The sequence below is a fragment of the Phaethon aethereus genome (assembly GCF_964289735.1).
Source record: "Phaethon aethereus genome assembly, chromosome: 11".
NCBI lineage: Eukaryota > Metazoa > Chordata > Aves > Phaethontiformes > Phaethontidae > Phaethon > Phaethon aethereus.
Genome location: NC_138587.1, coordinates 13,212,935 through 13,240,415, shown reverse-complemented (window position 1 = coordinate 13,240,415; position 27,481 = coordinate 13,212,935). Strand labels below are relative to the sequence as shown.

Here is a 27,481-nt window from a genome sequence, read left to right as displayed (position 1 = left end):
AAGCCATGACCCTGTTGCCAGAAGTCTGCTCATCACCTTCTCTCGTTTGCCTCTGGCGCTCATACAGGTATGAGCGAGAACAGGCACTGGTCCAGGAGGAGTTGCTCCGGCTGGCCAAAAGAGAACGGGAAGCAGCCAGCGAGGCCTTGAATACTGCCCTTCAGCGGGAAAGGAACAACACTAACGAAGAGAGGCAGAGAGTGGCCCAGCTGGTGAGTAACAAAAAAACCCAGTCTGTTTGCAGGCAGGACAGGCTAAAATACCTTTGAGGGAATTCATTAAGTGTCACTTGTGTGATGAGCTTAGAAACTTTGTTTTAGGCTGAAACACTCATCACCTCCTAATTCATCACTTAACGTTTGGCTTACAGTGTATTTGGCAAGCCACACTTGCAGCATGTCATGCAGAGTGATGCTAAGGCCAAGCTTGCAGGGCAAGACATAAGCAATGACTGTGCTGGGGACGGCTTTACCTGAGGCAGGTCACTCCGGTGTGTGTATATGGGGCCGTTTGTCTGAGCTAGAAGGAACTCTCTTAAATTATCAAATGTGTGAAATAATATATATATATATATACAGGATCAGATTCTGCTGACCTGATCTATCCTGAAACTTTTCTCTGTTTTTCTAGAGTATAATTGTTCAAATACCCAAATTAATAAAAAGTAATAACAACTTCTGTTGTTTGAATCTTTTATGATGCTGGTAACGGAAGAACTGTTATAAAACTGTTAAGTATTGTAATATTTTAAAGAAGGCTTAAGATTTGATTTTTAAGGACCATGAAGCATAAACCTCTTTTATACACACCACTGACCCCCAGACGTATCTGTTCTTGCCTAGTAGGTAGACTTATTTTGGGGGGCTTCTTGCAGCAGCCTTTACTATTAGTCAGGCACCTTGGTGTTGCTGCAATAACCCATTGGGTTATTGTCGTACCAGTGCTGAGAAGAGCAGTGATGGAGGCAGAAGTACAGTGAGATGAGACAGAGTAGAGCAAAAGGCTTATACCACTACAGCAGACTGAGGTTGTCATTGGTGCTTAATACTCACATGATACTATTTTATGTTGTTTTCTTTTAAATATTAACGTTAATATGGCAATGGCATACTGCCTGTAAGCAATGCAGAGTCTTACTGGAACGGCCAGTTTTTCCTGACCTGCAGTGGTGTGAGGTGTCAGCACGTGACAGTGAGGTGGGACTATGCTTGCCACAGTGAGATGGAACTGCCCAGTCATTTATACTGTGGTGTTGAAACTTTGAGAGAACTAGACTAAGCATAATTCTCCTTGCCTAGTACATACTGAAAGGGTGGTTTAGGGAGAGGACAGACTTGAGTAATGATGGTCTTTGTTGTGTTTCTTCCATGTTGCTGATGTGTTGCATGCACTTGAAGGAGTTTTTATTTAGATCTATGAGTGTGTGTTTTTGTATGTGTTGAATGCTAACAGGCATGGCTTACCCGGGCACATGACTTGGCTGTGAAGCATTTTGAGGTTATAATATGAAGGCATTTTGGGGGGATGAATAAATAAAGTTTATACAAGAATGGCCACAGCAGCTCAGACAGAAGGTCCTTCTAGCTGTAGCCCACCTCTGATAGTGATCAGTAGCAGCTGCTTACGGAGAGCATGAGAACAAGGCAGGTGTATAGCAGCCTTTCCCACCTGTATGCCCTTGCAATGTCTGCTGTTCTGGGGCCGAGAGGCTTCTTTAGCAAGAGTTTGTATTTTCACCCTGGTGGTTAACAGTCCTTAATGAAATTGTCTTCCATGAATTTGTCTGTTTGTGTGTTTGGACCCTTTTGTGTTTTCTGACTCCATGATAATGTTTCTGTGTGGTTGGATTGGTAGGTCTCTGAGATTGCTCCCCTGGATATAGCTTGTGAATGGCTGCTGTGTCGTTGGAAATTTCCTCTTGGCAGATGGTACCCTAACTACGGGAAGTTGTGTGATTGCTGAGCATTAGAATAGCAATGTCTGAGGCAGGTCACTGCCATTCCTCTGCATAGGACATCTGAGTCAGCAGATGCAGTATTAACTCGTCTTCCACGAGAAAGAGAATCTTCTCTTTATGAATACAATTAACAGACTTCTGTAAAGAGCCAGGGGAGAAGCTAGTGGATTTATAGTCCAATCTAAAGACATGGCCCAGCTCAGAAGTGGAACCCTGCCCTCCTGCAGTGAGGTGTAGAGTAATCCTGGAGAAATGTCACTAGCAGAGTCAGGCAATATTTGTGTAGTGTAAAGAAGGCACCTCTAAAATGAGTTGGGACCTGACCTCTAACATACAAAAGCTGTTCCATTACCTGAATTAGCTTTTGATCCTGCAATGTCGCCTACCCAGGTACTGCATACTTGATGCTCTGCAAAAATCTGATACGGCTCTCCTTGTGTAACCCATAAAAGATAAATAGTGACCATGGAGTGTTAGCCCAGAACGTGGTGCAAGAATGAGAAACTGTTAAATTTCATTGCTCTTTAACTATCTCTTGATCAGTCATAAATTTAAGATCCTTAAAAATGGAATAGTCTAATCTGTCCTTGCAAAGATGAGGTCAAAGCTATTGTCTGTCGGCTTCTAGATGTCTTCCTAAGCAGGGACTCTTTTTGCCAGCCTTTTAAGTTATTGGGATCCCTATCAGACTTGCTTTATCTCAGCTACAGTTTCCGTTTGAGCACGGTTACCTTATTGTATTGACTCAATCCTACTCAAATCATATCTGTCCTTTGTCTTCCAGTATTGTTTTCTTCCTTTATTTGGAATAGGGCTTGAATGTTTCTTCCTCACTCTTGGGCTTTTTATCCCTAGCATATGAGGCAAATACTGGGCATGAGCTGCTCTTTCGTCTCTTCTGTGTCAGTCTTCTACGTAAAAGAGAAGATAGTAGTGGAACTGTAGGTACCTACTGGTAGTCCAGGTGCAGATGGCACTGGAAATTGTATGCTTTAAATTTATAAGGGAACAACTTCCAGGGTTGTTGGTGGTGGTGGTCGTTGTTGTTGCTGCTGCCTACTAGGGAAGCCAGAGAAAAATGGGGCAACTCCCATGAAAGAATTGCTGCTAGAAGCAAATTATTAATTTCTTAATTTAGTAAAAATTGAAAATCATGCCATGTATCATTAGAAAGGTTTGTTTTATTTATTTATTTTAAATATTTGCAGTAAGATCTTGAGCTGCCCTGTGCCCTTAACATATCAAGAGTTTGGTTAGTAGCCTTCTTTTGTACAGTTGTCTCCAGTAGTGCTGCAATACTCTCTTTTAACCTTACTACTTGTAGACCATAAATTCAAATATGATAGCTGTACTTTGAAATTATTTCATTTTGACTGTGCTGAACATTGCTTGTCGTTTAATCTGTTCTTTATGATTTTAATTCACTGACTTTCATTACTGGCAGTATTGCTATGAAGCACTTCTTTAGTCTTATATAGTGTACATTCCTGAAGAGAGTGTGGACTAGAGCTAACTTTTGATAGGGAACTTGCTGTCAGCTTCTGGGGCCAGTTACTTCATCATTTATGGGGTAGAGTGCACATTAAAACTTATTGTTTTGTTTGTGTGGTTTGGTGTTTTTCTTTCTTGAAGTGGTGCACTGGTTACCAGGGGGATTTAGAGTTAAGTACCTGCATCCTGTTCTACATTTTTTTTTGGTCTTGATCTTTTTTGTTTTTTTATGACTTTGAACAAGGTATTTAGCTTCTAGATGTCTTAGGTTTTGAGTAAAATTCCTTAAAGTTTTAGTTTAAGAAGCAAAACAGCTCTAAGTAGAAACACTGCAGCATTCACTTCTTCCTTTGAGTGAATATGGCTTTTGATTAACCATGGGGGACTGGCTCAAATGGAAGTAGTCTGCTAAGCTGCAGAAGAACTCTCACCAATTTGTATTGGAGACAAAATGTTTTGTTTGTTTGTACAGCACTGCAGGATCGTGGTGCTGACTGGACTCTGAATAATTTAATGCTGTGGGTACTTATAATACAACAAGGATTATACGTACAGTACTTCACAGCAGGGCCTAAGGTGTTTAACTAATGCTTGTAGCATGCCTTAAGTTTCATGTGAAATATCCAAGAATTAACACAGCTATCTGTAAATCCTTTTTTATTTCTAGCATGCAGAATTTCCAAAGTTGCCATAGTCAAGTTACTTAATTGCTTTGCTGTGTTGTGAATAGTCTCGCCTTTCCCCTGTACCAGGAGTCTTTCTTTCTTCATTTCCAATTAATCAAAACCTCTCCTCTCAACTTCTCAGTTCATTTGGCTTTCTTTTTTCCTCCTTCCTACCAACAAAAGAAACTTTGCAAGCAAAGCTGCTCTTTTTTTCTCCTTTCTGCTTTTGTAATCTCCTAAGGCTGTGCAGCATGTGCAGCATATGCATCATGAGCCTCTTGGAGCCAGTGACTCCCTGCCTGATGGTTTTCACTGAAACCTTTGAGACAAATCAATGTGGAATGGGGATGGAGAAAAGCAGAAGCTGGGGGGGAATAAATGCAATTAAGCAAAGACATCTCATTACTACTCTAGAAAGGGAGGATTAGAACTTATAAAATAGGAGGATCTCATTTAGGGGCCATGTGTGCCTGTGTTATCAGGACAGAGGGAGAGCAAATAGAATAAATGAAATTAATACTTTGAAAAGAAGCATTACCCGGATTTGAGAATTGAACTAATATGATTTGTGCAAAGCCCTGAAGTTCTTATCTCCCCATTTAATACCCCTAGGATAATGGCTTTGTCAGAGTTATTGACCAAAAGTCGTCATCTTCCTTCCCACTTCGAAAGAATGAATTCAGAAAAGGGGTGATGGTAGGACAAACTTTGCACCATGATTAGCTTTTTCGGACAAGACTGATGGGGATTGGTTGCTGCATGAAAACAGACAGGACACAGAATTCCTAAATTGCTGGGAAAGTGTTTCTCCAGCTGCTGCTTAGGGACAGCTTACTATTCTGAGCATTCCTGGTCATGCCCTGCTCTCTGGCTTGCTGGATGGCAACCTTTGCTTTCTGGTGGCTCCAGCATTGCACTGTTGTGACTAGTGTGGCCTGGAACATAAGCATGGGAGGAAATACTCACAAGGGTTTAGGGTTTGTCTCTGGTTGCTCCAGGAGCTGATCATAATTGATCATAGACTGTTGGATTCTTTCAGATGACTTCTTGCCCAGAAATAATCTCTTTCTGCTTCAGAGCCTCTCACGTCCTCTTGTTACTTCAGGAGAGAAGGGCTGAAGGAAGAACGCATGACTGGGAATGCCTTCGATCAGTGCAGCGGGTTTTGATATTGGTGTCACCTTGTGAATGTGGGATTCTGAACTCTTGGGCTTTGCCTGTGGGATACTTTGAGACTTCCACCCTTGGCTTAGTGTATATTGGTCTGCTGACGTTTTAACTGGTATGTTTTCGTCTCCATTTCAAAGAACGTGGAGGTTAAATTGCTTAAAATTGCTGAAAGCAGCATAAACAGCCCACTCATAGATTGATAGAATGGAGAATTTTGGTGGTAGTTGAGGAGTGATCAGGTGGAGTAGTGGTTTCTTTTTGGCCATGGAGGGGTGGAGAAATGATCCAGTTGGCCCATTCATGGAAAGTTTTCTTTAGATTTTTGGTCATTGATGAAGCTTCCAAGCCAATCCTGCTTATGTTTTTTGCTGTGAATTGCCCACTGTTGTTGAGCTCTGTCAGCTGTAGATGCAGCTGAGCTGGTATTGAAGATGGTTTTAGCAGCGGTGCTGAGCATGATTTAGTTTTGTTAAAGCTTTCATTTACTTTGTGATAAGCTGGGGATCAGCTTCATCCTGGCTGATTAACTGCGGGTAAGCATCTCTAGATTAGACTAGGTTTTTGTTGTGCGTAATCTCACATCATTGTGGCAAACTGGAGTCACCAGCTGAGATCCAGTAGTAGCATGGTGTTTGCTGACACTGTGGCAGTGTGGGGCCATCAATAAAGTGAGACTGCCGTTTTTGAAGTCAGGCCTCTAATTTTTTTCCTCCCTATTTGTCATTTTTACCTCCCTATTTATTTTAGTTAAACAATACCTTTCATTACATCCTGTGAGCTTTGCATTATCGTTTGGATACTGCTCACATCAGGGCCAATTTTGTTCGTCCTGTTTGCTCTGCAGCTAAAATGTAGCACACTGAGCTAAACCCCTTCTCTTTCTAAAGTTGCAAGCCTATATGTAGGAAATAGGTTGGTTCTGGGAAGAGGCATTGCTAATGCAAATTTTGGGGTTTAGTCATTAGTCGTTCTTTAATTTCTGTAAATGTTTCTTGATTGAAGGTTTTTTGTGGGTGAAAGAGGAAACATTTATTTAAATCAAAGTATGGAGGCTTGTTTTAAATAATAGTGCAAAATGAGGAAAAAGCCCATTCAGTTATTTTTCTCCAAGTTTGATTTTCATCGATGTTACAATGATTAGCAACAAGTATCTACATGTGTTTACTAAAGGAATGACCTTTTTTTAAAGATGAATTTTTATGTTTTCTTTAGAAAATGAGTGGTGCATTTAGTTACTAGACATTAATTCCCACATACAGTGTGGGTACTGCCCGTTGTGGGAGCATTGTCTCCTGATGAGCATTGCTGGGTGCAGTTTGCCTATTTGCAGAGCATTCACATATTCTGTGTCACTCACATGCCTACTCTTGGTGCATGCAAAACCAGCTAGGGAACTCTGACGAGGTTAACAGGAGTGGCATTATCTTTGGCTAGAAGCTGCAATGCAGTTTTTGATTGCTTTCACTAATTGAATAAAAATGCCTTTTAAATGTGTTGATACAAATGGAAAGATGTGTGTTTGTTTTTCTTAATGATTTATTACAAATGTTGCAAGCTATTGATAGGGGGATTTAAAGAGCTAGGCTGAGTAGCTTCAGACCTTGTTCCTTCTATGCCTCTCATTCTTGCTGTCTGAGCTAAGAGATACTTTTCTAGACTTTCCTTTGAAGAAAATGTATTAATGTGTGGAGTCTGTAAAGTCAGTGGTCTGTTATTCTATAGTCTTTGGCCAGAAATCCCTCCTTTTCCCCCATGGTTGGGTTCCTCTTTGGCTGCTACCTTCTACTGTAGAAGTGGGTGCATTTCTGCAGTGAAGGAATTACTTCTTTTTATGAAACCATTACACTTTTAAGGGTTCCCTATAGAAAGTAATCTTGCAGTATTAAATGGTGGACTTTGGAAAGGTTTGCATTAAATTTAAGCTTGGCATGGTGAGGACCTACATGGCGTCTACCTCCAGTAAGCTAATAACTTCTGGTCTCAGGAGCATCAGTGAGGTCTAAATTTAACTAATGCAATTTTGGGGAATATGTACTACAATGAACCCAGAAAGTAAAGCCAAAGCCAAACCAAAAGAAAACCTCTTCTTTTTCCATCTTCTCTTGAGGGAAGCAAAGCTGTTACCTGACTATGGGTAAGGTGCTGTGTGTGTACTCCTTATTTTCCCTGTTACTGTTGCTATGGTTTGTCAGACATTTATAGCATTTTTTTAAAAAAACTTCCAGTTTCTTCAGCTAGTCTTTTATCTCCTGACTGAAGGTTAATTTATGTTTGGAGAGTTTTTGCAGATTTCAGCAGCTGATGGTCGTTTGAGCTTCTCATTTTTGTAGTCTCTTGGGCTAAGGGACCTTATCACAAGGTTGGCCTCTTCTTTAAATCCTACAGCTGCAACAAATTGAAGTTGTCTGTAGTGCTGCCTACTTTCTCTGTCTTGCCTTCAATTCTCCTGTGCCCATATTTCACTTTTTTTGTCTACCAAATTCATACACTCCACAGAAACTTCTTCAGATTAATTTGTTCTGCCTTAGGGTTACTGTAAAGGCATTCCATTGTTTAAGAAGCAAAAGATAAGATTAGCCTTCCGTTTCGCCTATCTATAACTACAAAATATTCATAAAGAAATATGATAATATTGATATTTTCCCATGAATGGTCCAGCAAAGCTAGTGCTGCATTTTTTTTTTAACTGCTAGACTACTGTGGAGTAGTAGTCTATTTGTTCTAATTTTGCAGCTAATTTTGGGGGCGTGAGCAACAGAGATTTGGCAATGCATCAGGGTGTTTCAGTAAGCTTTGCTTTCCTATGAGCCAGTATTAGTTAAATGTAGTACAATTTGTGTGGTATGAGATTGTCATAGGTATAAAGGCTGAGAATGTTAGAAGAATGTAGTTCCCCCTATCTTGGTTAAATTTTATTTTTGGATTATGATTTTGCTTGTCTGTTTTGAGTATTTGGCATATTGCATATATCTAACTTAGTATTTGGTGATGGCTTTCTAGTATTCATTGTATTCTATCTAAAAATGACAGTTTGAATCTTTAATCAATTATCCTTGATCACTGAAAATTTTCTTGATGTTTCTGACTGGAAAGTGTTTACTTAAAAAGAGAGCAAGATTATGAATTTAAAGGGCCAATATAATAGCTAAGAAGTAAGTTTGCACTGAGTGAAACACTTCACAGTAAGAAGTAAGTTTGCACTGAGTGAAACACTTCGAATGCTCTGGCACTCTCAGATGATGGGGACATGAGGTAGGTGACCTGCCACTGGATGTCCCTTCTGTCATATTCCCTAAATGCCATGAAAACTAGCTTTGGTGCTCCTGCCACCTTTTCTTGGAGCCTTAACGTGTTTGTCTTGATGTGATCCTCACTGGCAGCAGAAGGGTGGTAAAGAAGATACCTGAGATGGGCAGTATTCCGCACCGGGCAGCGGTGTGAGAGAAACAGCGCAGGGTTCTTTCTGGGTCTCAGTAAGAAAGGCTGACAAGTGGCTTAATAAAATAGCTGCTTTAATAAGATAGAATAGAAAGAGGACTGTAGATAGCAAGTAAATCTTATGTCCCTTCAGAGGCTGGGAGCCCTGCTTTAATGCAGCATTGGAGAGACCCTGGATGGATTTTCCCATGGCATGCTGGGCAGATGGAGAGTTTCCTCCTTTTTTGTTATTTGAGCAATTATATTCTTGCAAAAAGACAACTCTGTTCGTAAAGGATGTTCACTTGCGAACATCTTGCTGCTCTTTCAGAGTCCGGCAGGGGCCAGTACCAAGGGGCAGCATGCCGAGGAATCTGTGCAGCAGAAGACAGGCCTGAAGGCCACGCTGTATCTGTATGTGCAGCACAGTACAGGCCTGCGTCTGCTCGGGTTAACTGTTCTGTGGATCACCACCTCCTTGACGCACAGTGCTCTCATGGTCAGGATCACTATATTCCACTCCTTTGTCCACATGCAGTTTACCTTTCTCAAAGATAGGTCAGTTACAGATTGTATTAGCAAGCCGTTCCGTTAATAGGAAGTTTCCTGATAGGCTGGAATGTTATCTTTGTGGTAACACCCGCCAGCGCACAGCACAGACTGGCATGGGGTATTCCAGTGGGTTCCTATACAGCAGCTGCTCATGGTGACATAGGGGTTTCTCAAGCCCCAAGTACCAGGCCCAACAGAGCAGATCCTGTTCAGGATCACATTTCGTCAGATACAGTGTCTTCCACTAATACAAATTGCTACTTCCACTAAATACAAATTGCTTTGTTGGCTTGTACTAGAAGATCAAGCTGAGTCTACATGGTGTGAAGTTTATTTTCATTCTGGTTTGCTTCCCTCTCCCTCCCTCTTTCTCTCTGTCTTTTTACTTTCCCAAAACTGCAGGACGGTTTGCTCTTGCCGCCTCTCCTCGTTGGTGGCGTTATCAGGCACGTGTGCAGGGGGTGAGATTGCAAACGCCGCTGTTCACCGGGATTCTAAGCATCAGACAGTGTTTTACACGGCGTCCCATTCTCTAGCTGGCTGGTTGGACATGATGTTGGTACCTTATCTTCACGCCGACACACACCGGACATTAATAGAAATACATTGCTGGGGCACATGTGTGGAATTTCAAGCAGCCTTTCTAGCTGTGCTTTAGATAGTCTATTGTGTGCTTAACCTCCTGGAAGAGGTTTTGATGAGAAATGCGTAATGTTAACTCTTGGGCAGCTGGGTGGACTCTCTTAGAGTTTCTTATTACAGTCAGCATAATATCTTCCTAATTGCATGCTGCTTATGTATTTTGGATTTTCAGCAGTTTTCAACCTATCTTTCCATGAACAATATTCCTCCTTCCGAACGCAAATTTTTAGGAAAGAAATAGCTATGTGTATTGCATGTGGGGAGGAGGTAGGAAGCTTCAGAGGGAAGTAAGCTGCCAGCACCCTTGTTTAGCTTTGTCTGAAGTCTGTCCCTGTATTATTTTTGGCTCTATGCTTGCCTTACATCAACTAAAAAAAATGATCTGGATGCAACTGCTGCTATTTGCCAGGTATTCCTTCTGCTTTTGGAGTACATCAGAATTTTTATTGTTTCCTTTGTACTATATATGTGTACTTTCTCTGCTTGTTTGTTATGACCATCTGCAATTATCTATATTATTTATGAGTACTGAGTAAAACATGATGGAAAGTATCTTCTTAAAAGGGACTGTACTAAGGGAGAGGAAATGAGCTGATGACTTTCTCTTTGATTTTTAGACAATGAAAATAGAACACCTGCAACCTTATGAGGGAGAGAAAGAATTAGAGAGTTAGTGGGCTTTCTTTTTCCTGTCTGCATGTTACATTGGGGGTTTGGAGCCTTTTTAGCCTCGAAGACTTTGTGATAATGGGCAAACTTGAAGGATGATGCACTAGGAGTTGAGAGTAAAAATTGATCAAACAGACAGATAGAGCAGGGCTATGTATAATTACCATCCAAAAGAAAAAAGCTCTGTAGTTTAATACCTACTTGAATAGTACATTAGACTAAGGACACATTTGTTAAATAACCAGTGCTCTTCCAATTAGGGCTGAGAGCTTGCCACGTATGTTCATTGGATCTTCAGCCTAATGCTTTTGCCATGGAAAAAGTGGTTCACTGTCTAGCAGATGACTTCCAAGCCCCCCTTTTTTTTTTCTAAACACATAGATTCATATCTCTATCTCCTTTTCCCTTTTCTCTAGCCTCTGAGCAGAATGGATTTGTTCCTCAGTATTCATCTTGCTATAGCTGTAATTGGCACTGTCGAGCTGAAACCGTGACTCCCCTCTGTAGCTTCCAAACTTCCAATACACAAATGGTTCCTTACAAAAGCTTTTTCTTCCCAGCTGAAGACCTGAGCAATCAGTCATTTTTGTATTTTCATATGATATGCTCTCCTAGTTTAACAGCTAAATGGTAATAAAGGTATGTTTAAAAATCCAACAAAACCGAAACCAACAAAAACAAAGAACCAAGCAACAAAGCAGGCCCCTAAAAAACCAAAACACCCCACCTCCGAACAACCAACAATAAAAACTGATGTCAGCTTCAAATAAACTTGCAAGTTTCTTAAATACTCTTCTGTAATTTCTCAGGGTAAAAGAACTTTGTTTCAAGTACCAAACTTGAGAAAGCATGAGAGCTTTAAACTGCAAACCAAACTAAAATTTTAAAGATAATGAATGTCAGTCCACCCTATAGTTTTCTGTCATTTAAAAAGTTGCCCCCCAGCCAGCATGCCTTTTCCTGTGCAAGGCTCAGCATTTTGCAGTGTAATTTTTCTCATCTTTGTGCTGCTGAAGGTTATCATAAGAGTTCTGTTAAAAAACCTACTTGCCTGTGATTTCTTGTTATACAGTGACCTGAAAAAAGAGGTGGTTCTGTGTGGTCAAGTAAGAATTTGACACTGTTCCTTTACTGGTAACAAAAGTGGGATGCATCAACACCTTTTCCCATCTGATGGCTGTTCAGAAGCTGGCTCTCAGGTCACTCTGCCCGTGTTCCAGATCATGATGAAGGGCTAAATGCAATCTTGAAGCTGTTGCTAGCCACTTGCATTTTCTTTTTAGAACAGCTTAGGAGTAGTTCATCAAATTTTGTGCATCTGGGGTAAAAATAAGAATTTTCATTGTAGTTAATCTACATAGAGTATCTTAAGTGGGGACCATTAGCTGTGCTCCTGCTCCAACAGTGTCATTCTGCTGTAGCAGGCTTATTTTCTAAGGTTAATAAGGAATGTGCTAAGGCACCTGGAGGGAAAGGAGTTCTAATGGTCTTGGCTGCCATTCTTCCCGGTGTAGATGGGACTATGGTGGTTGATAAATTCTTTTTATCAGCTGCCTCAGGTCTTGCGCATGCGGGCTACTCCCTTAGGAAAGAAAGTAGTTCAAGGGGTACCATGGGTGTTCTTCAGATGGGATTGAAGTGGCTAGACAGAAGAGATTTACTCCAGCATAGTCTCACTAATGTGAATTTTAACCCCCCTTAAGTGTTTTGCTGTCAAGTATCTCGGTGGGCAGGTAATGGTAGATGGCAGATTTTTCTGACTACGTGCGTGCAGAAGTGCAGGCAAAATTTGCCATGTTGTTTGCACACATGTTTAGAAGTTACACCTGCTTTCTGCACAAGAAATATGTCTTACTGGGCATTCTTAAACTGCAGTAAAAATTCACATCTTTGTAAGAATGATAAACTTCCATATAATTAGACTAATTTCCTATTGTTGCTCATTGGCCAGCAGATGTTGCTGTTGAGCTTGGTTAGGATTCACTGTACAGTTTAGCAAGTCACTTGCCTATTTTAAGAGCTGTGATGCAGACTGATGTGGAACTAAGTTTCCTGCCTGATAATTCATCTACTGGTAAGTCAATATACTGTCCAGAGACTTAAGGTACATCTTGTGCACATGTGTGTGTATAAATAAATAAATGATATTAGAATGTCTTTTTGACCTGTGCATTAGTTTTTTCACTTCATTACTGACTCTGAATTCTTATGAAACTTTCTGCTTTCATTAGCAAAGCAGTTTTGATTTCCTTTTTTTTTAAAAAATATTTCTGAGGGAGGTAGTTTGTTGGCTTTTCAACTGAGCCTTTTAAATGTGATGGTGCAAATGGAGTCTAACAAACAATCCATAAAGAGCATATCCTCATTAATACCCTTTTGAATTTAGGATCTGGAAAAATCTATTATCTGCCTCACGTGCAGCATCTGGGAGATGAATTATGTATCTTATTTGGGGTCAAAACCATTGCTCAGCCCAGTGGCTGCTCTGTGTATTGATCTTGCAGACTGTGTTCTGCTTCTCAGTTCTTTGGGATGTGATTCTAGCTGTAGTACTCTTATTTTGGAACTGAAGATTTTTAACGTGCATCTCAGTTGCGTGCCAGCGATGATGCCTTCGCTGAGTTCATCCTTTTTTTCTGCTGTGTCGAGAGCATTTTCAAAGCACCAGTGAGTATTTCCTGAAGATGGCAGTGAAGGGACATCCATGAAGACTCCTTTCCAGGGGCAGACTGGGAACTGCTGAGCCCTCAAATTGCTTGCATACCAATGAAATGTCTCAAAAGTTTTTGCTTATTTGTTTTCATTCTGACTCTAGCTTTTCCAGAAGTTGCCATAATGTTTTTCAGGATGAGTTTACCCTAAGTTTTAGAAGTTCATTGGTTTCTATAGAAATAAATCATTTGGTGTTCAGGCCACTGTGTACTGACACAATTTACAAACAGGAGATGTATATTGAATCAGCTTGCTTCTATCTCTCACTTTCTCACCATGGTTCCTCGGGCTCGCTTTCATGCTTAAATGTATGAGTCTAGCAGCTTGTGAAGTTGCTGTGTATTCAGGCTGCAGAGGAGGAACAAGGTTGTCGTGAAGACAGCGCAGGTTTCCACACAAACGATGTGGCATGTTCTCAGCCACCTCATATTTCTCTTTGGTCTTCAGCTGCCTAGTTGGTTTCTAGTTCTACTTACTGGAGGGCTAGATAACTGCTGCTGAGAGCAAGTGTGCTTTTGGAAGTGGTGGGAGGAGAGTGAAAGATGCTGTCCTAATGACATCTCGTGCTCACTATCAAACCTGATGTCGTTGCCTCTGTTCCTCTCATCCTCTTCAAGATTTGCTGTTTCGGTCTACATCCTAGCCTTCTAATTAGGAGCTACCTACAAAATCTGGCCTGTAAAAATTGGCTATAACCTGTGTCCGTTTGACTGCACTCAGGCTGTGTAGATTGTCTAAGAAGGCCTGTACTGAAAAACTGCTGGAGTTTCTTTCAGCAGAAGTTTGAGATTTTTATGCAGTGCTCTATAAAGGCAGTATCTCAGGTCAGTCGTCACTGATACTGTAAGTTTCTGACTGATTTGAGTGATTTGGAGTTTAAAACATAAAGATGATCTAGCTGGCCTTGGACAAAATGAATTATTGCTTTGAGGGCAGAATCTTTTTTTGAGGAAGAAGTTGGTGGTTGGCTAGAATCCCTGCAGATTTTTAGGGAGGAGATTTGTACCTTTTGTCTGTTTTCAAGAAGAAGAAACAAGAGTTATAAAAACCACTTAAAAGTTCAGTTAAGATTTATTCTGGCTGCATAACTGCCTACCATAATAACTTTAATATGCATCATCCTGAAGCTCCTAATTGGCCCTGGTGTTGGCAAGGCTTTCAGACCCAGCAGAATCTCCAACATTCAGCAGCCTTTAGGAAGGAATGTAGCCAGAGAAGCACAAAAGATGAAATGGCTGCCTTATAAATTCTGACTGACCTTGAGAGTCCTTGTTTTAACAAGCAGGAGGATGCTGTTGAGAGCTGTCTAGACGAGAGCAGTGGTGGGAGTGTGTGTAGGTGTGCAATTGTTGAGGCAAGAGGAGAGGATGGGGGAAGACCTCGTGGGCTTGGTGAGAGGAGGCGGTTTCATTGTGGGCCATGTACCTACTTATCCTGTTGCTTCTGTTGTTGGTTGGAATCTTGTCTGTACTGACACTGATTAAAACTGTTTTTTCTTTTTTTGTCTGATGGCTGATTGTGGGTGTGGGCTATGGACGATCTGTGGGTTGAATTAATCCATTTTGTCAGAGCTGGTATCTTTATTTAGGAGATGATCCCAGTCAGTTGTTCCTCTCTATTTAGTGACTGACTGGTCCCTGTGTGGGGGGTCATCAAATGGATCGGAGCCTGAATGACCAGGGAGGCTGAAATTTCCTTCAGCTTCTCCTCTGCTCCCCCCGTGCCCAGGTGGGAGGTGGAAGCCTGCCAGGCTGTTGCGTTGTCATATCGTTTTTGTGAATGATGGAGGACTGTCATTCTGGCTCTCCTGGGCTGTCAGTTGGGCACCTTTTGCAGACCCTAAAATCTCTTTAAAATAAAACATTTGGCTTAGTTTATTTCATTCCATTAAGTAATTTCACTGCTAATGAATAATTATCTACAGCAGTGACACTCTGCTATGCTTTAATTATCGCAAAGCTGCACAATTCCCCCTCCTCCCTGCCTGGAAGTTGTCACTTGTGCAGGGTGGTTTTGCAGAGATAAGTGTGTAATACATGGCAGTGCTTTGGGTCTCACACAATACTTGGGCAGTTGCTGACTGCTAAATGTAGGCAATAGAAGGAACAAGGATTTTGGTCTCCGTCTTCTATTAGTGGCTCTTATCCATGTGGAGTGAGAGACGTGGGGAAGGAAAAAGCTTGTCAAAACTTCGTAATATGGCCTTGAAGATAAAGATGTGAGCAAGTGCTGATTGGAGGCATTAAGCTTACAGGTGTTAGGAAAATTTCGAAGCAAAAGTATTTGTTTTTTCTATGGAAGAAATTTAAGAAATCAAGCATCCATGATCCTGGGCAGCAGCCCACGAGCCCTGATTGTGTTTGAGAAAGATTCTTTGTATATTTCTTCTTTCCTTTTTTTTTTTGTCCCCCCATTCCAGCTTTGTTCCCAACTCCTGTTTTCAGTAAACACCTCTGCGTGCAGAAGAACCCAGTAAAAGTCTTTTGATCCAGCCAGTCATTATGAGGAAATGCAACTGAGTTACAGGGTATTTACTCCTCAGTTGGGACAGGATACATACTCGAGTGAAATACCTGCTATTTCTTAACATCAAACTCTCATCTGTTAAGGAGTGATTTTGTTAGTAGATGACAAGGTCAGTCCTTTCTGAACAGAGGACAAATGGGCAACTGATACTTGTGTCCTTGGAAGGTAAAGGTCTGTTTGGGAGAGAAATGTTCTTTAAGAGATTACTAAAACCTTGCAAAATCTGAATGAAGAAAAAGCTGTAGGGGGCTCATAATTGCACTTGTCTAGTTTCACAAAGCTGAGAGAAGTGGGTTGTAGACACCTCATTTAACTTGCAATGATGCACTAAAGTTTGTGGATGAAGAACACCTGGAGCATGTGTCAAAAAGATAGCAAATCTTGAGAGGGGCCTGATAGAAATGAGGACAGTATGAGGAAGCAAAACCTGTTTATTATCTTACAATAGATGGAAATGAGGCCATTTATTGGTGTTATCTGCTGGCAGAGATGTTCTGCCAACTACCTTTGTTTGGAACTCTGACCAAGACGTGCAATACGTAATTGTGTTCCAGCTTCCATCCTGACTTAATTCTTAGGATTGAAATTACTCTTTCACATACAAAAGCATTGAATTTTTTTCCTGTATTGTTATGATGAAGGCAATTTCTGGTTGCTGACCGACAGGAATGGGGAGGGGAGGACTATACAGCTCGCGTTACAATACGCATCCTCAGTGCCTACGTATCTGCTGTGCTTGGCTGGCAGCAGTGGCACCTGTTTGAGCAAGGTTTCTTTGGCCTAGAAGCACATTGTCTATTTTCTTTGGCCCAAGGACATAGTCTTATGTATGTCACCTGAAAACCTCACAGCTTGCTGAGCTCTAAATCTTTCCATCAGTCTCATACTTGTTTTCTATGGTATTTATCACCATAACGTTTTATGTACTCTTCCAGCTAAGTAGGCTGACATAATATGGTGGTCAGTTTGATGGCTTTCTTCCTCTCAGGAAAGGATGTTATATTAAGAATTGTACTTCCTACAGGAGGTTATATACCCACCCCACAGTAATTTAGTGTCAGAACTTACTTTCTGGGAACATGAACACCACTGACAAATTTCCAGATGTCTTTTCTCTAAATATTATTGGTTGAAATACCTTTCACATCTGGCAATGGATGCTCACATAGAAAGATTTTAAGGTGGCAGAACTAATACCCAGAACAATTGCCTAGGTTTTTGGTTTTCTTTAAAACGTGCTTGAAATCCTTCTCATAAAAGCACAGAAGTTCATACTGCCTTAGTAACTTTTTTGACTCATCTTATAAAAACCACTTGCTGGTTTTCCATGAGCCAATGTTAGTTCCTTCTCTGGACCTGTACACTCACCTTTGTAATACACTTTCCAAGTAGGAATGGGATGAGATGTCACTCTTAAAAATACCAGTTCATGCAAAGATACAAAGGAAAATGGGGAGAGGATGAGAATTCTGTAATGGAGGTGGTGGAGCTCATTGCCTCAGTTCTCCTGGCTGACATGAGTGAGATACAGTAGGGAGAGAGCATTCCTTATTGACATGGCAAGGGAGATTGGTTGGGCATCGTGGGGGAGCAGCTGGGGGAAAGGGTGGGTGAATGATCCTGATGGGGCACATGTGGGAGAAAAAGCAATGACAAAAACCATAGCATACGCTGTGGAGCCTGGGGTTGGGGGTGGGAGGGAGAATGGCAGTCCTTGGCTCTGTGTGCACTCGTGATGCTTTTGCCTCCTGTGAGTTTGTTGGCAGGTGTGGAGAGAAAGGGTCCCAGCCTGGCAAGTCAGCCGCCAGTGTCGCTGATGATTAATTGCCCTTTTTAAATTGCAATTATGTCAGTCATAGAACCCGTGAATATTAATTCCCGATTTGCTGCTTGAAGAACTGAACTATGATGAGACAGCTCCATTTTACTGATGTCTCAGAAATGGGCTAAGTGTTGCAGCCAGTAGTTCCTACTGAAAGAAAAGGCTGCTGTGACTCTTCGCATTGTTTTGTGTCTGTCTTGCTGCATCTTTTTCAGTGTTTCTGTTCCCTTCTTCAGAATCCTCTTGGTGTTTACAGCGAATTTTCCTCACCAACAGTAGTATGTGACAGGCTGACACCCAGAGCGAGTTAATCACTGCAAGCAATATTAGTTACCTGGATTTGGTGGATGACTTTCCACCATTCACTGCTGCTTCCTGAGTCCCTTGGAGACTTAAGAATGAAATAGGGATTGTTTTTTTGCTGTTCCAGCTCTTTCCCTTCATCTCAAATGTGTGTAACCTTTCATTCCGTTATACTTAGATCTTATTGCGATAATTTTCTGATTGTGCCATCTTGGAAGGATATTAACAGGCAAGCATCAGTACACTGTGACTGTTTTCCTTTCAGTAATCTGTGCAAATACATGGATGATGAAAATCTTAGTTTCTTCTGTGGTTTGGGTCTCTGCTATCAGTCATGATCCTGTCTGGTATTTTCTGCATGAATCAGGACAAATTATTGCATCTTGCTAGTGCTTTAGTTTTCTTTGAATAATAGTTATCTCAAGAAGTGTTGTCATGATGTGTTGATATTCACTGAGATCTTTGACAGTGAATAGTATGGTTCGTTTTTAGAAAACAAAAATAAAACCCCTCAGAACCCTCTGGTTGTTTAGTCCTTGATGCTTTTTGGGTTTTTATAACTTTGCATTTCTTTTAAAGCTTTTCCAAGCTTTCAGTTACAAGTGACTTTACGTATTTTGCTGTTCTCTTGTGGCGTTGGTATATGCTGAGTTATCAAACTGACTTATGATTTTTAAGAAACAGAATTAGATGATGGAAGTTGCACAAAAATTGTCTCTGCTGTTTGTTCTTCTTTTAGCTGCACATTTTGTGTGGCTGGTAAAAACGGTTTCCTAAAAGAATTTTCAGAATGGAGGCACCAAAGTGCTGCAAGTGTTGCGCATGTGAACATGAACTAATTACTTAGAATCTGTTTTTCTACAAATGCCATTACCTGGTGAACACTCTGAAATCAGAGTGCCTTTTTTTTAGGCTGAAGTGATACTGCTCCATTTTGACATTCTTGGTGTTTTGCGTACAAGAGAAGAGGACCTTGCAGAAGAATTATATTCCATCCCATGAGCTAATGCATTCATACTTAGGGATATGAGTTTATTAATTTTGAACATTATGTTTAGTGCTTTACTTTGTAAACTCCTATTATCATTCTGTTTAGACATCCCTCATGAGTTACTGTCCCACTGAATTAAAGGTGCTATGTGATAACCCTTACAAAAGCAAGGGATGGGACTTGCAGGCAATGGGAGGCCACTTCTAGTTCTGTGCCAGACTGCTAGGGAGAGGCTAGAAGAAAATTAGATGCAGCAGAGGATAGGATAAAATATGTTTTCAATTTTTGCTTAGTGTTTTCCTCTCCTGGAAAAGAGGCATGTAGCAGACAGTTAAGTGTATTTTGGTGAAGACTTCTTACTGAGCTGAAAAATGCATCGAGGGAAGCCCTAGGACAGCAGGTTTGGTGCTCCATTGTGGCTTTTCTGTTTTCCTCAGTTTTCATCTTTTATAGTTGAACGGTATATTGCTTGTTTTCATCAGACCCATTCATTTTGGAGGCTCCAAGCAGTCTCGTATTGCTGCTGTTGCCCTTTGAGGTGAAAATGAAGCATTTCATTTTACGAATCAAGGATGTTAAATAGATAGTGCTTTAACAACCAAGTTAGCTTTTTGTCACTTGCTCTTGTGGGTATTATTTTTATCCTCCTCCTCCTCCTTCCTGTTTCCCTTGTGCGCTTTGTCTTAACTCTGGTGTAGGAGCTACTTTGTCCAGCACTTAGTTAATGGCATCTAAGCATGGCTGTCAGATGAGGAAGTGGTCACTTCTATTACAGCTCTGGAGAGGTACTGGAACTGCCAGCACGCCTGGCTTCTCAAAGTACCATTTTATTGGTACGGAGAGTCCACGCCTAGAAACCTGTCTGCACAAATGCAGAGTTTTCAGTAGTGTCTGGCTGGTGCAGAAGTTGCATGGTAGGACTAGAGGGATCAAAAGCTTTAGCCTCCATTTCTGTTGGAGTAGTGTCTGTTTTGCCCACAAATGCTTTGAAGGCTTTGTTTTGTCATCAGGAATTAAGCTTCAGTTTCATATCACTTGCCCTTAGGATAATATTCCCTGGCTAAATGGGTACTCTAAATATTGATTTTAATTAATTGAAATAGTTTTGAAATATATATTTTTTTGTACTTAAATTGTTTTAGTAGGATTTGTTTCCACAGCACTCCTTGGCAGCACACATTGCAAACTTTCCCTGCAACATATTGCCGAGACACTCCCTGTTTTAGGTGGCAGCCCAACAGACAAGTACGCAGTCTGCTGCACAGTGGTGTAAGGTGTGTGCACTCATTCTGTTGACACAAGGTGCCAATACCAACTCTTACTCAAGAAGTGCCAAGGGAAAGTCATGTTTAAAGACCATGCAGGGTCAGAGGTGATTTCTGGCTTTGACAACATGTCTAATTATCCAGCAAGGGGGAATAGTATGATACTCCAGTGATTTATCTTGTAAAGAAGTTTGCTGGCCAGGAACTCAAGGTTCACATGCAGAAAGTTAAGGTGTTTTGGAACAGAACATGCTGATGGTCACCATCGTGTCAGTAACTTTGATTGTTGGGGACTCAGAATTGAAAGTAAAACCTGAAATGGCTCTTTTTCCAAGTAAGAAGTGAAGAATTGATTGTAACTTGTAATGTGACTTGAGAGAATAACCAGTATTGTAGAAAGCTTGGGAGGAGAAGGGAGTCTGCTTTTGTGTGTGTGTGTGTGTTTTTCCCCCAACATCATGTTAACAGACCTTGTCCTTTTTACTTGGCAATTCTAGTGCTTGTGAGTTCAAGGTAAGCCCTGCTTCCTGTGGGGCTGTGGTCAGAAAAGGATCCTGCTCTTACTGCTCAAGCACTGTGACCAGCATGAAGAAGAAGGTGGGGGCAGAGGAAGATGACTTCAGCCGCTGCCTGTCTCGTTTCTGTCAATGTAAAGAGCTTTACAGAGACGACTAATATTTTGCAATTGAGTTTCTCTTTTAAAGACACTCTGATGCTAATGTTGATTTAATAAGGTTCTCTTATTCTCTCTCCTTGCTTAATTTGAAACGTCTAATTTTGTGCTTCACAGTTCTGAACACAGAATTAGTGAGGGAAGAAGAGCCGGAGGCAGGGGGAGTGGAGTGCCACACCAGAAGTTGCCAGGGGAGATTGATTCAATAGAGTGAAAAGGTGCAAAAGGTTATATGACCACAGTTCAGAACAATGTGATGGTGGTACTAATGAGAAGGAAAGCTTGATCCTTTAAAACGTTTTAAGGTCTCTGTGGGTGCATAAGCAACACTAAATGGAAAAGGGAGCACTGGAGTGTTGGTTTCTTTGACTGGATTTTTCTTTTGATTTTATATGTACGTTATATATATATATTATATGACAGGCAGGAAGGAGAATATTATGAGATAAATAAGCTTTTAAAGGTTTTTTTTATTGTAAAGGTTGTTTAAGTGTGGCATTTATTTTCAAAAATGCTGAGAGGTTATGAGAGATTGTGAATTTGATCTTACTAATCAATTTTGTTTGCACCTGAATGTGTGTGGTTTTTTTTTTTTTCTGCCTTAACTTTATGCTTCTGGAAAGAGCTATTGACATCCCTGGACATTTAATTCCTTTGTGTTGAGGATAAATGTAAACTCCCCAAAACCAGAGTGCCAAAGATTATCTAAAATATTGTACAGATAATAGTAGTAATGCAAGCTTTTTCCTTTGCCTCCTGCTTTGTTAGTGTACCTGTCCTCTGCCTTTTAGGAAACCGCTCCCATGCAACAGAGCTGAATCGTAATTTGCCTCTTCTCGAGTTGGATGACAGTTCTTCATGCAACCAAGCGGACAGTGTAAAAGAGTACAAGTTTTGTTCAGCTTAGTTTTATGATAAGCTGACAACACGTTTCATTGAAAACCTCATTAAATCACAATTATATCCAAAGGAAAAAAAATAGGCCATCTCAGTGAATACTTGATAGATGAGGTTTATGGTTTTCAGTGCTGGCCAGGGGCATAATCTGCTCCTTGCTGTTGGAGCTTGGTGAAAGCTGTGGTGAAGTCCTACCACAGAATCACCAGAAAACTGTCCCAAACACTGGGAGCTGCCTGTGGACGATGATCTCCACCTCCTCTTCTGTCCCATGGCCTTGGTCAGGTCAGATAGAAGTATCCCTTTCCTGTCTCAAACTCTTGTATAACACTCACCCTCTCTTCTTCTTTCTTTTCACATTGTTTCTGGTAATAGGAGCTGAACTTCTGCCAATTGCTTCTGCTGAATTTGATACCTCTGTACAATCCAGTATTAGCTATCTCAAACATTTGGTTGGAGAGTGCAGTTGACTAAGCAGGCCTGCATAAGGAATGAAGTTTTAGGGTCAAGTGTTAATATAGATTCTAAAAAAACCCTGAACCTGCCTTCAAGGGTTTCTTTTCCCTGACTTTCAGTGCCTATAGTGACTATTCTCCAGGAATATTTATCAAATCACTTGCCTGTCTGGTTATTTCTAGTCTACTTCACTGGTCAACTTATTTGATCAATAAATCAATCAACAGGTTCTTAAAATTACTTTCATTGACTTTGGAGGTGTAGTGCACAATAGGAACTTACAGCAAGTAAATGATTGTGCCCCAACTATCATTAGAGAGCAAACAGTGTGGAGATATGTTTGTAAATAGTATCTACTACAATAAATACAGCAATCTGTCTTTAGGGTTCTGTGGTACTCTGAGCTGGATTGACTCTTTCAATTTGCAAACTCACGAAGCATGGATCTTAGCTCTGTCAGGTCATCTGACTGCTATATTTAGAGCATACACTATTTTAAAGCTAAATTTCAAGCTTCTTGCTTTTGATAAAAAGGTCCAGGAGTAAATAAATCTCTGGTTCCTTAGCATGTGACATCATTTTTGAGCTTCAGGAACTTCATGGAGAGCGAAATGTTCTTTTCTTAAGGAAAATTCCTCAAACTGCTTAACTCTTCCTGCTGCACCCAGTCTATACCTTCCTCTTCTTGACAGCAGCAACACCTGGTTTGTGGTCCTTGCTGAGAGACTACCAGGTACTGCTCGTCCATAGCAAGAGAATGGTCCCCTTCCACCCCTGATTTTTTCCAAGCCATCTGCCTTGAGCAAGAGTGTGTTGCATTTCCCAGTAAATGGGCATCGAATCAGCACTGAATTGTTGTAATTCTTACAAACATTAAGCACTTCCACAATGTGGAAAACTGCTGTTTGCAAATTGTCCTATCAAATGGAAATCAAAATTTTGTTGGCAGTGGCATAGATTTGCAAGGTGCTCTTGATACAATCATTCCCTGGAGATTGCAATGTAAAAATAAAGAATACAGTTTTACAATAGCCTGAAATCCTTGTTGCTGAATCTACACTCTTCTTTTTGATTTCATTATGATACACTTGGACTTCATTAAAAGATGCAACCTTGCAGCACTTTCTCTGATCACAGCCGTGTGAGGAGCCGGGAGTGCGTGTATTTGAGAACCAGTATATTCTCTTGTAAAACACACAGTGGGTTGCAAGTGCTTTGGAAGCAAGACTCAGAGTCTCTAGTGGACATTTTGTCTATAGCTCAAAACCACAACTTAATTGGCAGCCTTTTCATAACACTGACTGTGGCCTAGGATGTAGGGAAAGCTGCAGGCGAAGACCGAGGTACATTTCCAGAACTGGCTGTAGGGAAATTTAGTGCTGACTGCCTGTCTCTCTTAGTGATCATAGAAATGAGGGAGATTGTGGTGAAGTTCCTCACTTTTATGTTTTTTTTCTTTTCTGGGCAGTCTCCGATTAATCTTTCTACATGTTTTGACTCTGTTTTACTCGATAAGTAGCACCTTACTACAAGCATGATTGTGTATGTGACTAGCCCAGACCATTTATTTTAACTTGAGTCCCCTGTGCTTTTTGTGGTCCTTTCTGTAAGGCTTTGGAATCCACTTGGTTTATACTAAATGTTGATTACTGTATGTCTTTCCCACATACATCTTGGCAAACTGGTAGGTTAGACTCTGCCTCCAGAAAGATACCAACCCTGTAATGCTGTGTAAAGGATGCTTTGTGTATGGCTGGGATGAAAGAGCAGGAAAAGAGAAACAGGAAAATTTACAGGACTGTCAAAGTGAGTAAAACTGTAAACTCTGATATTTTTTTTTTTTTGGAAGTGCACCTGACTCTCCACCTGCAAAAGGATTCATAGAGACAGCCAGGGGATGCATGACCATGACTGAAGGCTTTCAAGAGTTTTCTTACTCAGGCATGTAATTAAGACAGTCTTTGCCTGTATTAAAAAGCAGCCCCAAAGTCAACTGTATTTCTCTTAAAACCATATAATATTTGAGATAATCTCTTTTTTGAATAAAAAGAAATAAGATTTCTAATCCTGTGGCAGGAACTCTGTATTCACTATGCTATACTAAACCTGTATCCATTGGCTAGTGCCTATAAATATCTGTTTTGTTTGGAGGCAGGTAAAAATTGCAGGTAGTGTCTGGGAGGAAGTGTGGGAAGGGAATTCCTTCTGAACTCACATGGTTCATAATTTTTACTGCTTGGAGGCACATGGGTTGATTATGTATATCATCTTGATTTTTTGCAAAACAATGGTTGTGTTTGAAGTACTCTATTTGACTCAGAAGCTAATATATTTGGTATTTAAGAATCTGGCAAGAGAAAGCTATGTCCCCATATGCATGCACAGAAATGAGACTGGGATGTAGGGATGCATAACTGTTATTTTCCCCCGTCTGTCCTATCCTTAGAAAGCCATATGCCACCCTTAGGCTAGTATAATGGGAGTCTGTATTAATGATTACGAGCTAGAAATAATCCAAGAAGAGTTGAGTGGCCTTTGAGTCTAGCTTTATGAGAAAATACCTCATTGATTTAGTAGTGTCTGAAATATGTTCTGGGATAGAAAGTCATGATTAATACAGAATTTCACGATGCCCTCTCCTGAGTTTTTTGTTTCTGGGTTTTTTTTCTGAATTGGTCAGGAACTTGGAGACTCTTATGTCTAAAAGGCAGAGTAGGAATTTAAGCAAGGAGGTAAAAATTTGGAGGGAGTTGTTGACTCACCTGCTATCTGTAGAGAGCCTACACCCTGAAAGATTTCTATAGACATTGAACGCCTTGTCTGTTGGCAGTGTACAGAATGAAAACTCTATGTATGTACGCATGTATAGAAGTGATGATTGGAAAAGGAGAATGTGGGAATGGGCTGAAGTATTAAAGCAGGCAATGAAAGCAGATGGTTCACTTTGGATTTTATAAAATACGTTTCTCTTTATTTTGTTTTAAATGAAAACTAACAACCGTCAGCATTGCAAACCTATTTGCAGCAATGCCGTAAGTATTAGAAGTGCAGTTGTCCCTGAATCATAAAAGGGCAGAGGATTTTTTTTTCTGCTGCTTCCCATCTTCGCATTTATAGAATTGTGTATGCTCTGTATAGATTAGAGTTGAGAAATTTCATCACCACCTTTCCTCAAAATTGATTGCTGTTCAGTGTTTCTTCTTGCTTCCTCTCCCTTGTCAGTTGGTTACATCTCTGACTCTCATTACATTTAATATTGATGCTCTGCTTCAATTTTCCACTAAACTGGAAGTGTTTAAGGGTCTGGAGTAGATACTGAATGTCTAGATATTCTTTAAATGCTTTAATTCCTATCATTGTGAAAAGTTTAGAGCTGGATTATTGCCTTAAGAAGAAATGACTCTTTGCTGATTCAGTGATGAAGTCTGGTCATCAAGATGTTAGAATATGTGTTGCAGAGCTCTTCAGATACTGACATGAGTGCAAAAGTTGTTGCCAACAGCTGTCTTGGGTTTTGGGCACCTGCTGCCTCTCATTTCTCGCATCTCCCACTCTATCTTCTACTCCCGAAGTTGGCAGTGCCCCTAAAAATACTCTGTATTGAGTTTTTAAGTAGATATCTACCAAGCTGGTAGTCAGGATTCCTGAGTCATTGGTCATGCTGTGGTGAAATTAGTTATGTGACAGTTACTGACGATGGCAAGGTAATGGGTATCTAGGGTGAAGCTGGCTCCAGTTAGGTTACAAAGGCATTGCCCTTCCTAAGGCTGCTGCTTTATCATACTGATCCCTTCCTCTCCCACCACCAGTTGCAGAACTGTTTTGGTTGCTTACTGCCATTTTTACGTTTGCCCAGACCATGACAGACGAGTGATGTGCCTGTTATGGCAGTCACGTATGGGTGATGTGGTGTATGGGTTTGGGAAAAGATGCTGAAAATTGTCCAAATGTATATAATACTAATTTGGTGCTGTATTCATGATTTCATTGGAAGATGGACTGTTGATACATATGTGGGAAAGTATCCCCTGCCTGAAGAATCGGTCCTCAAATGTGAAATTTTCAGAAGCACAGATGAATTACTTGCGTAGTTCCCATATCTAGCCAGTCTTCTCCCAGTGGACTGTGTCTTCCCGCCCCCCCCCCCCCCCCCCCCCCCCCCCCCCCCGGTAAATACCTGGGACAGGGGTTGCCAGCTTGGCCTGAGATCTTGTTTCAGTGACCTTTTGCCTCTGATACAGTCAAGAGGAATATCTTGGTTTGATTTTGACCCCAAACAAGTAAGTCCAATATTCATTCAGCTTCCTGTGCTTGCTATCCAGTGGGTTACCTGGAAGAGAAGTGAACCCTTGTTTTAGCAGAAAAGTACAGCAGTATTGGCCAAGGGTGCTAAAAAACAGTGTGTCCCAGGGCAGGGATTACAAAGCTCGCAAGCCCCCAGGTGGGAGCTGGCAAGTGGTTAGGAAGCAAGGAACCCAGAGGTTGCTCATTTCTTTAACAGTTTACTTAAACTTTGAAAGTATTAGTGGACATGCTGTATCTTTTATTATCAGTCAGTGTTGGTAAATGCACGTACACTAGGAGATCTTGGTGCAGATTTACGAGGTAGCAAAGCTTAAACCAGTAGCCCTCTTGAGTTTTCATTTTTGTATTATTTTATTACTATATTTTATTTAGTCCGTGCTTCACTCCAAATATAGTTACTTTTTCCCAACACAGCAATATGTCCTACTGCATCTATACCTGTTCTTATTTTCCTGTTTCCATTCAGTGGAGTGTATTGCCTATTTTTGGAGTAATAATTTGCCCTCCCCCAAAGGTGGCAAAATTAAAGCCTTTGGCAGTACCTGCAGAAGAGATGCCTCATGGTTAGCAACAGTGTTATCTTTCTTAAAACTGTAATTCTGCTATTGTGCATTATATCTTATAGGGGTATAAGAGGGACCACCTATTGGTGATAGGGCTGGTTCCTTCTCCTTGCTCCCTTCTAAGCAACTGCCCAGTACCCCTGAGTTAGTACCTCATGTTCATTTTGTCATGCAAGCATTTGTCCATCAGGAACGTGACAGTTAATGGCTTAGGCACCACAGGGATGACAGATGTACAACCAGTAAAGAGCTACCAGTGTGCATGACCTACCTGCCGAAATAATAATGTGCACCATAAAGAGCCTTGTTTTCCTTCAGTCCATCTGCTGAGGATGGACAGCGTTGCAATTGCTTAATGTAAAAACAAAACTAAGCACATCTGTCCTGACTGTAAAAATCAGCAGC

General features: G+C 40.9%; 1 protein-coding gene across 1 annotated transcript in view; it reads left to right on the top strand.

The window, feature by feature from the left end:
• CHCHD6 (coiled-coil-helix-coiled-coil-helix domain containing 6) overlaps positions 1 to 27,481 on the top strand; it is a gene marked incomplete at both ends in the record, with an annotated part of 132,883 nt that overhangs the window by 5,811 nt on the left and 99,591 nt on the right. The window contains one exon of the mRNA XM_082004595.1: positions 68 to 212. Coding sequence (XP_081860721.1) covers positions 68 to 212 — 145 coding nt within the window. The remainder of the gene's footprint in view (positions 1 to 67; positions 213 to 27,481) is intronic.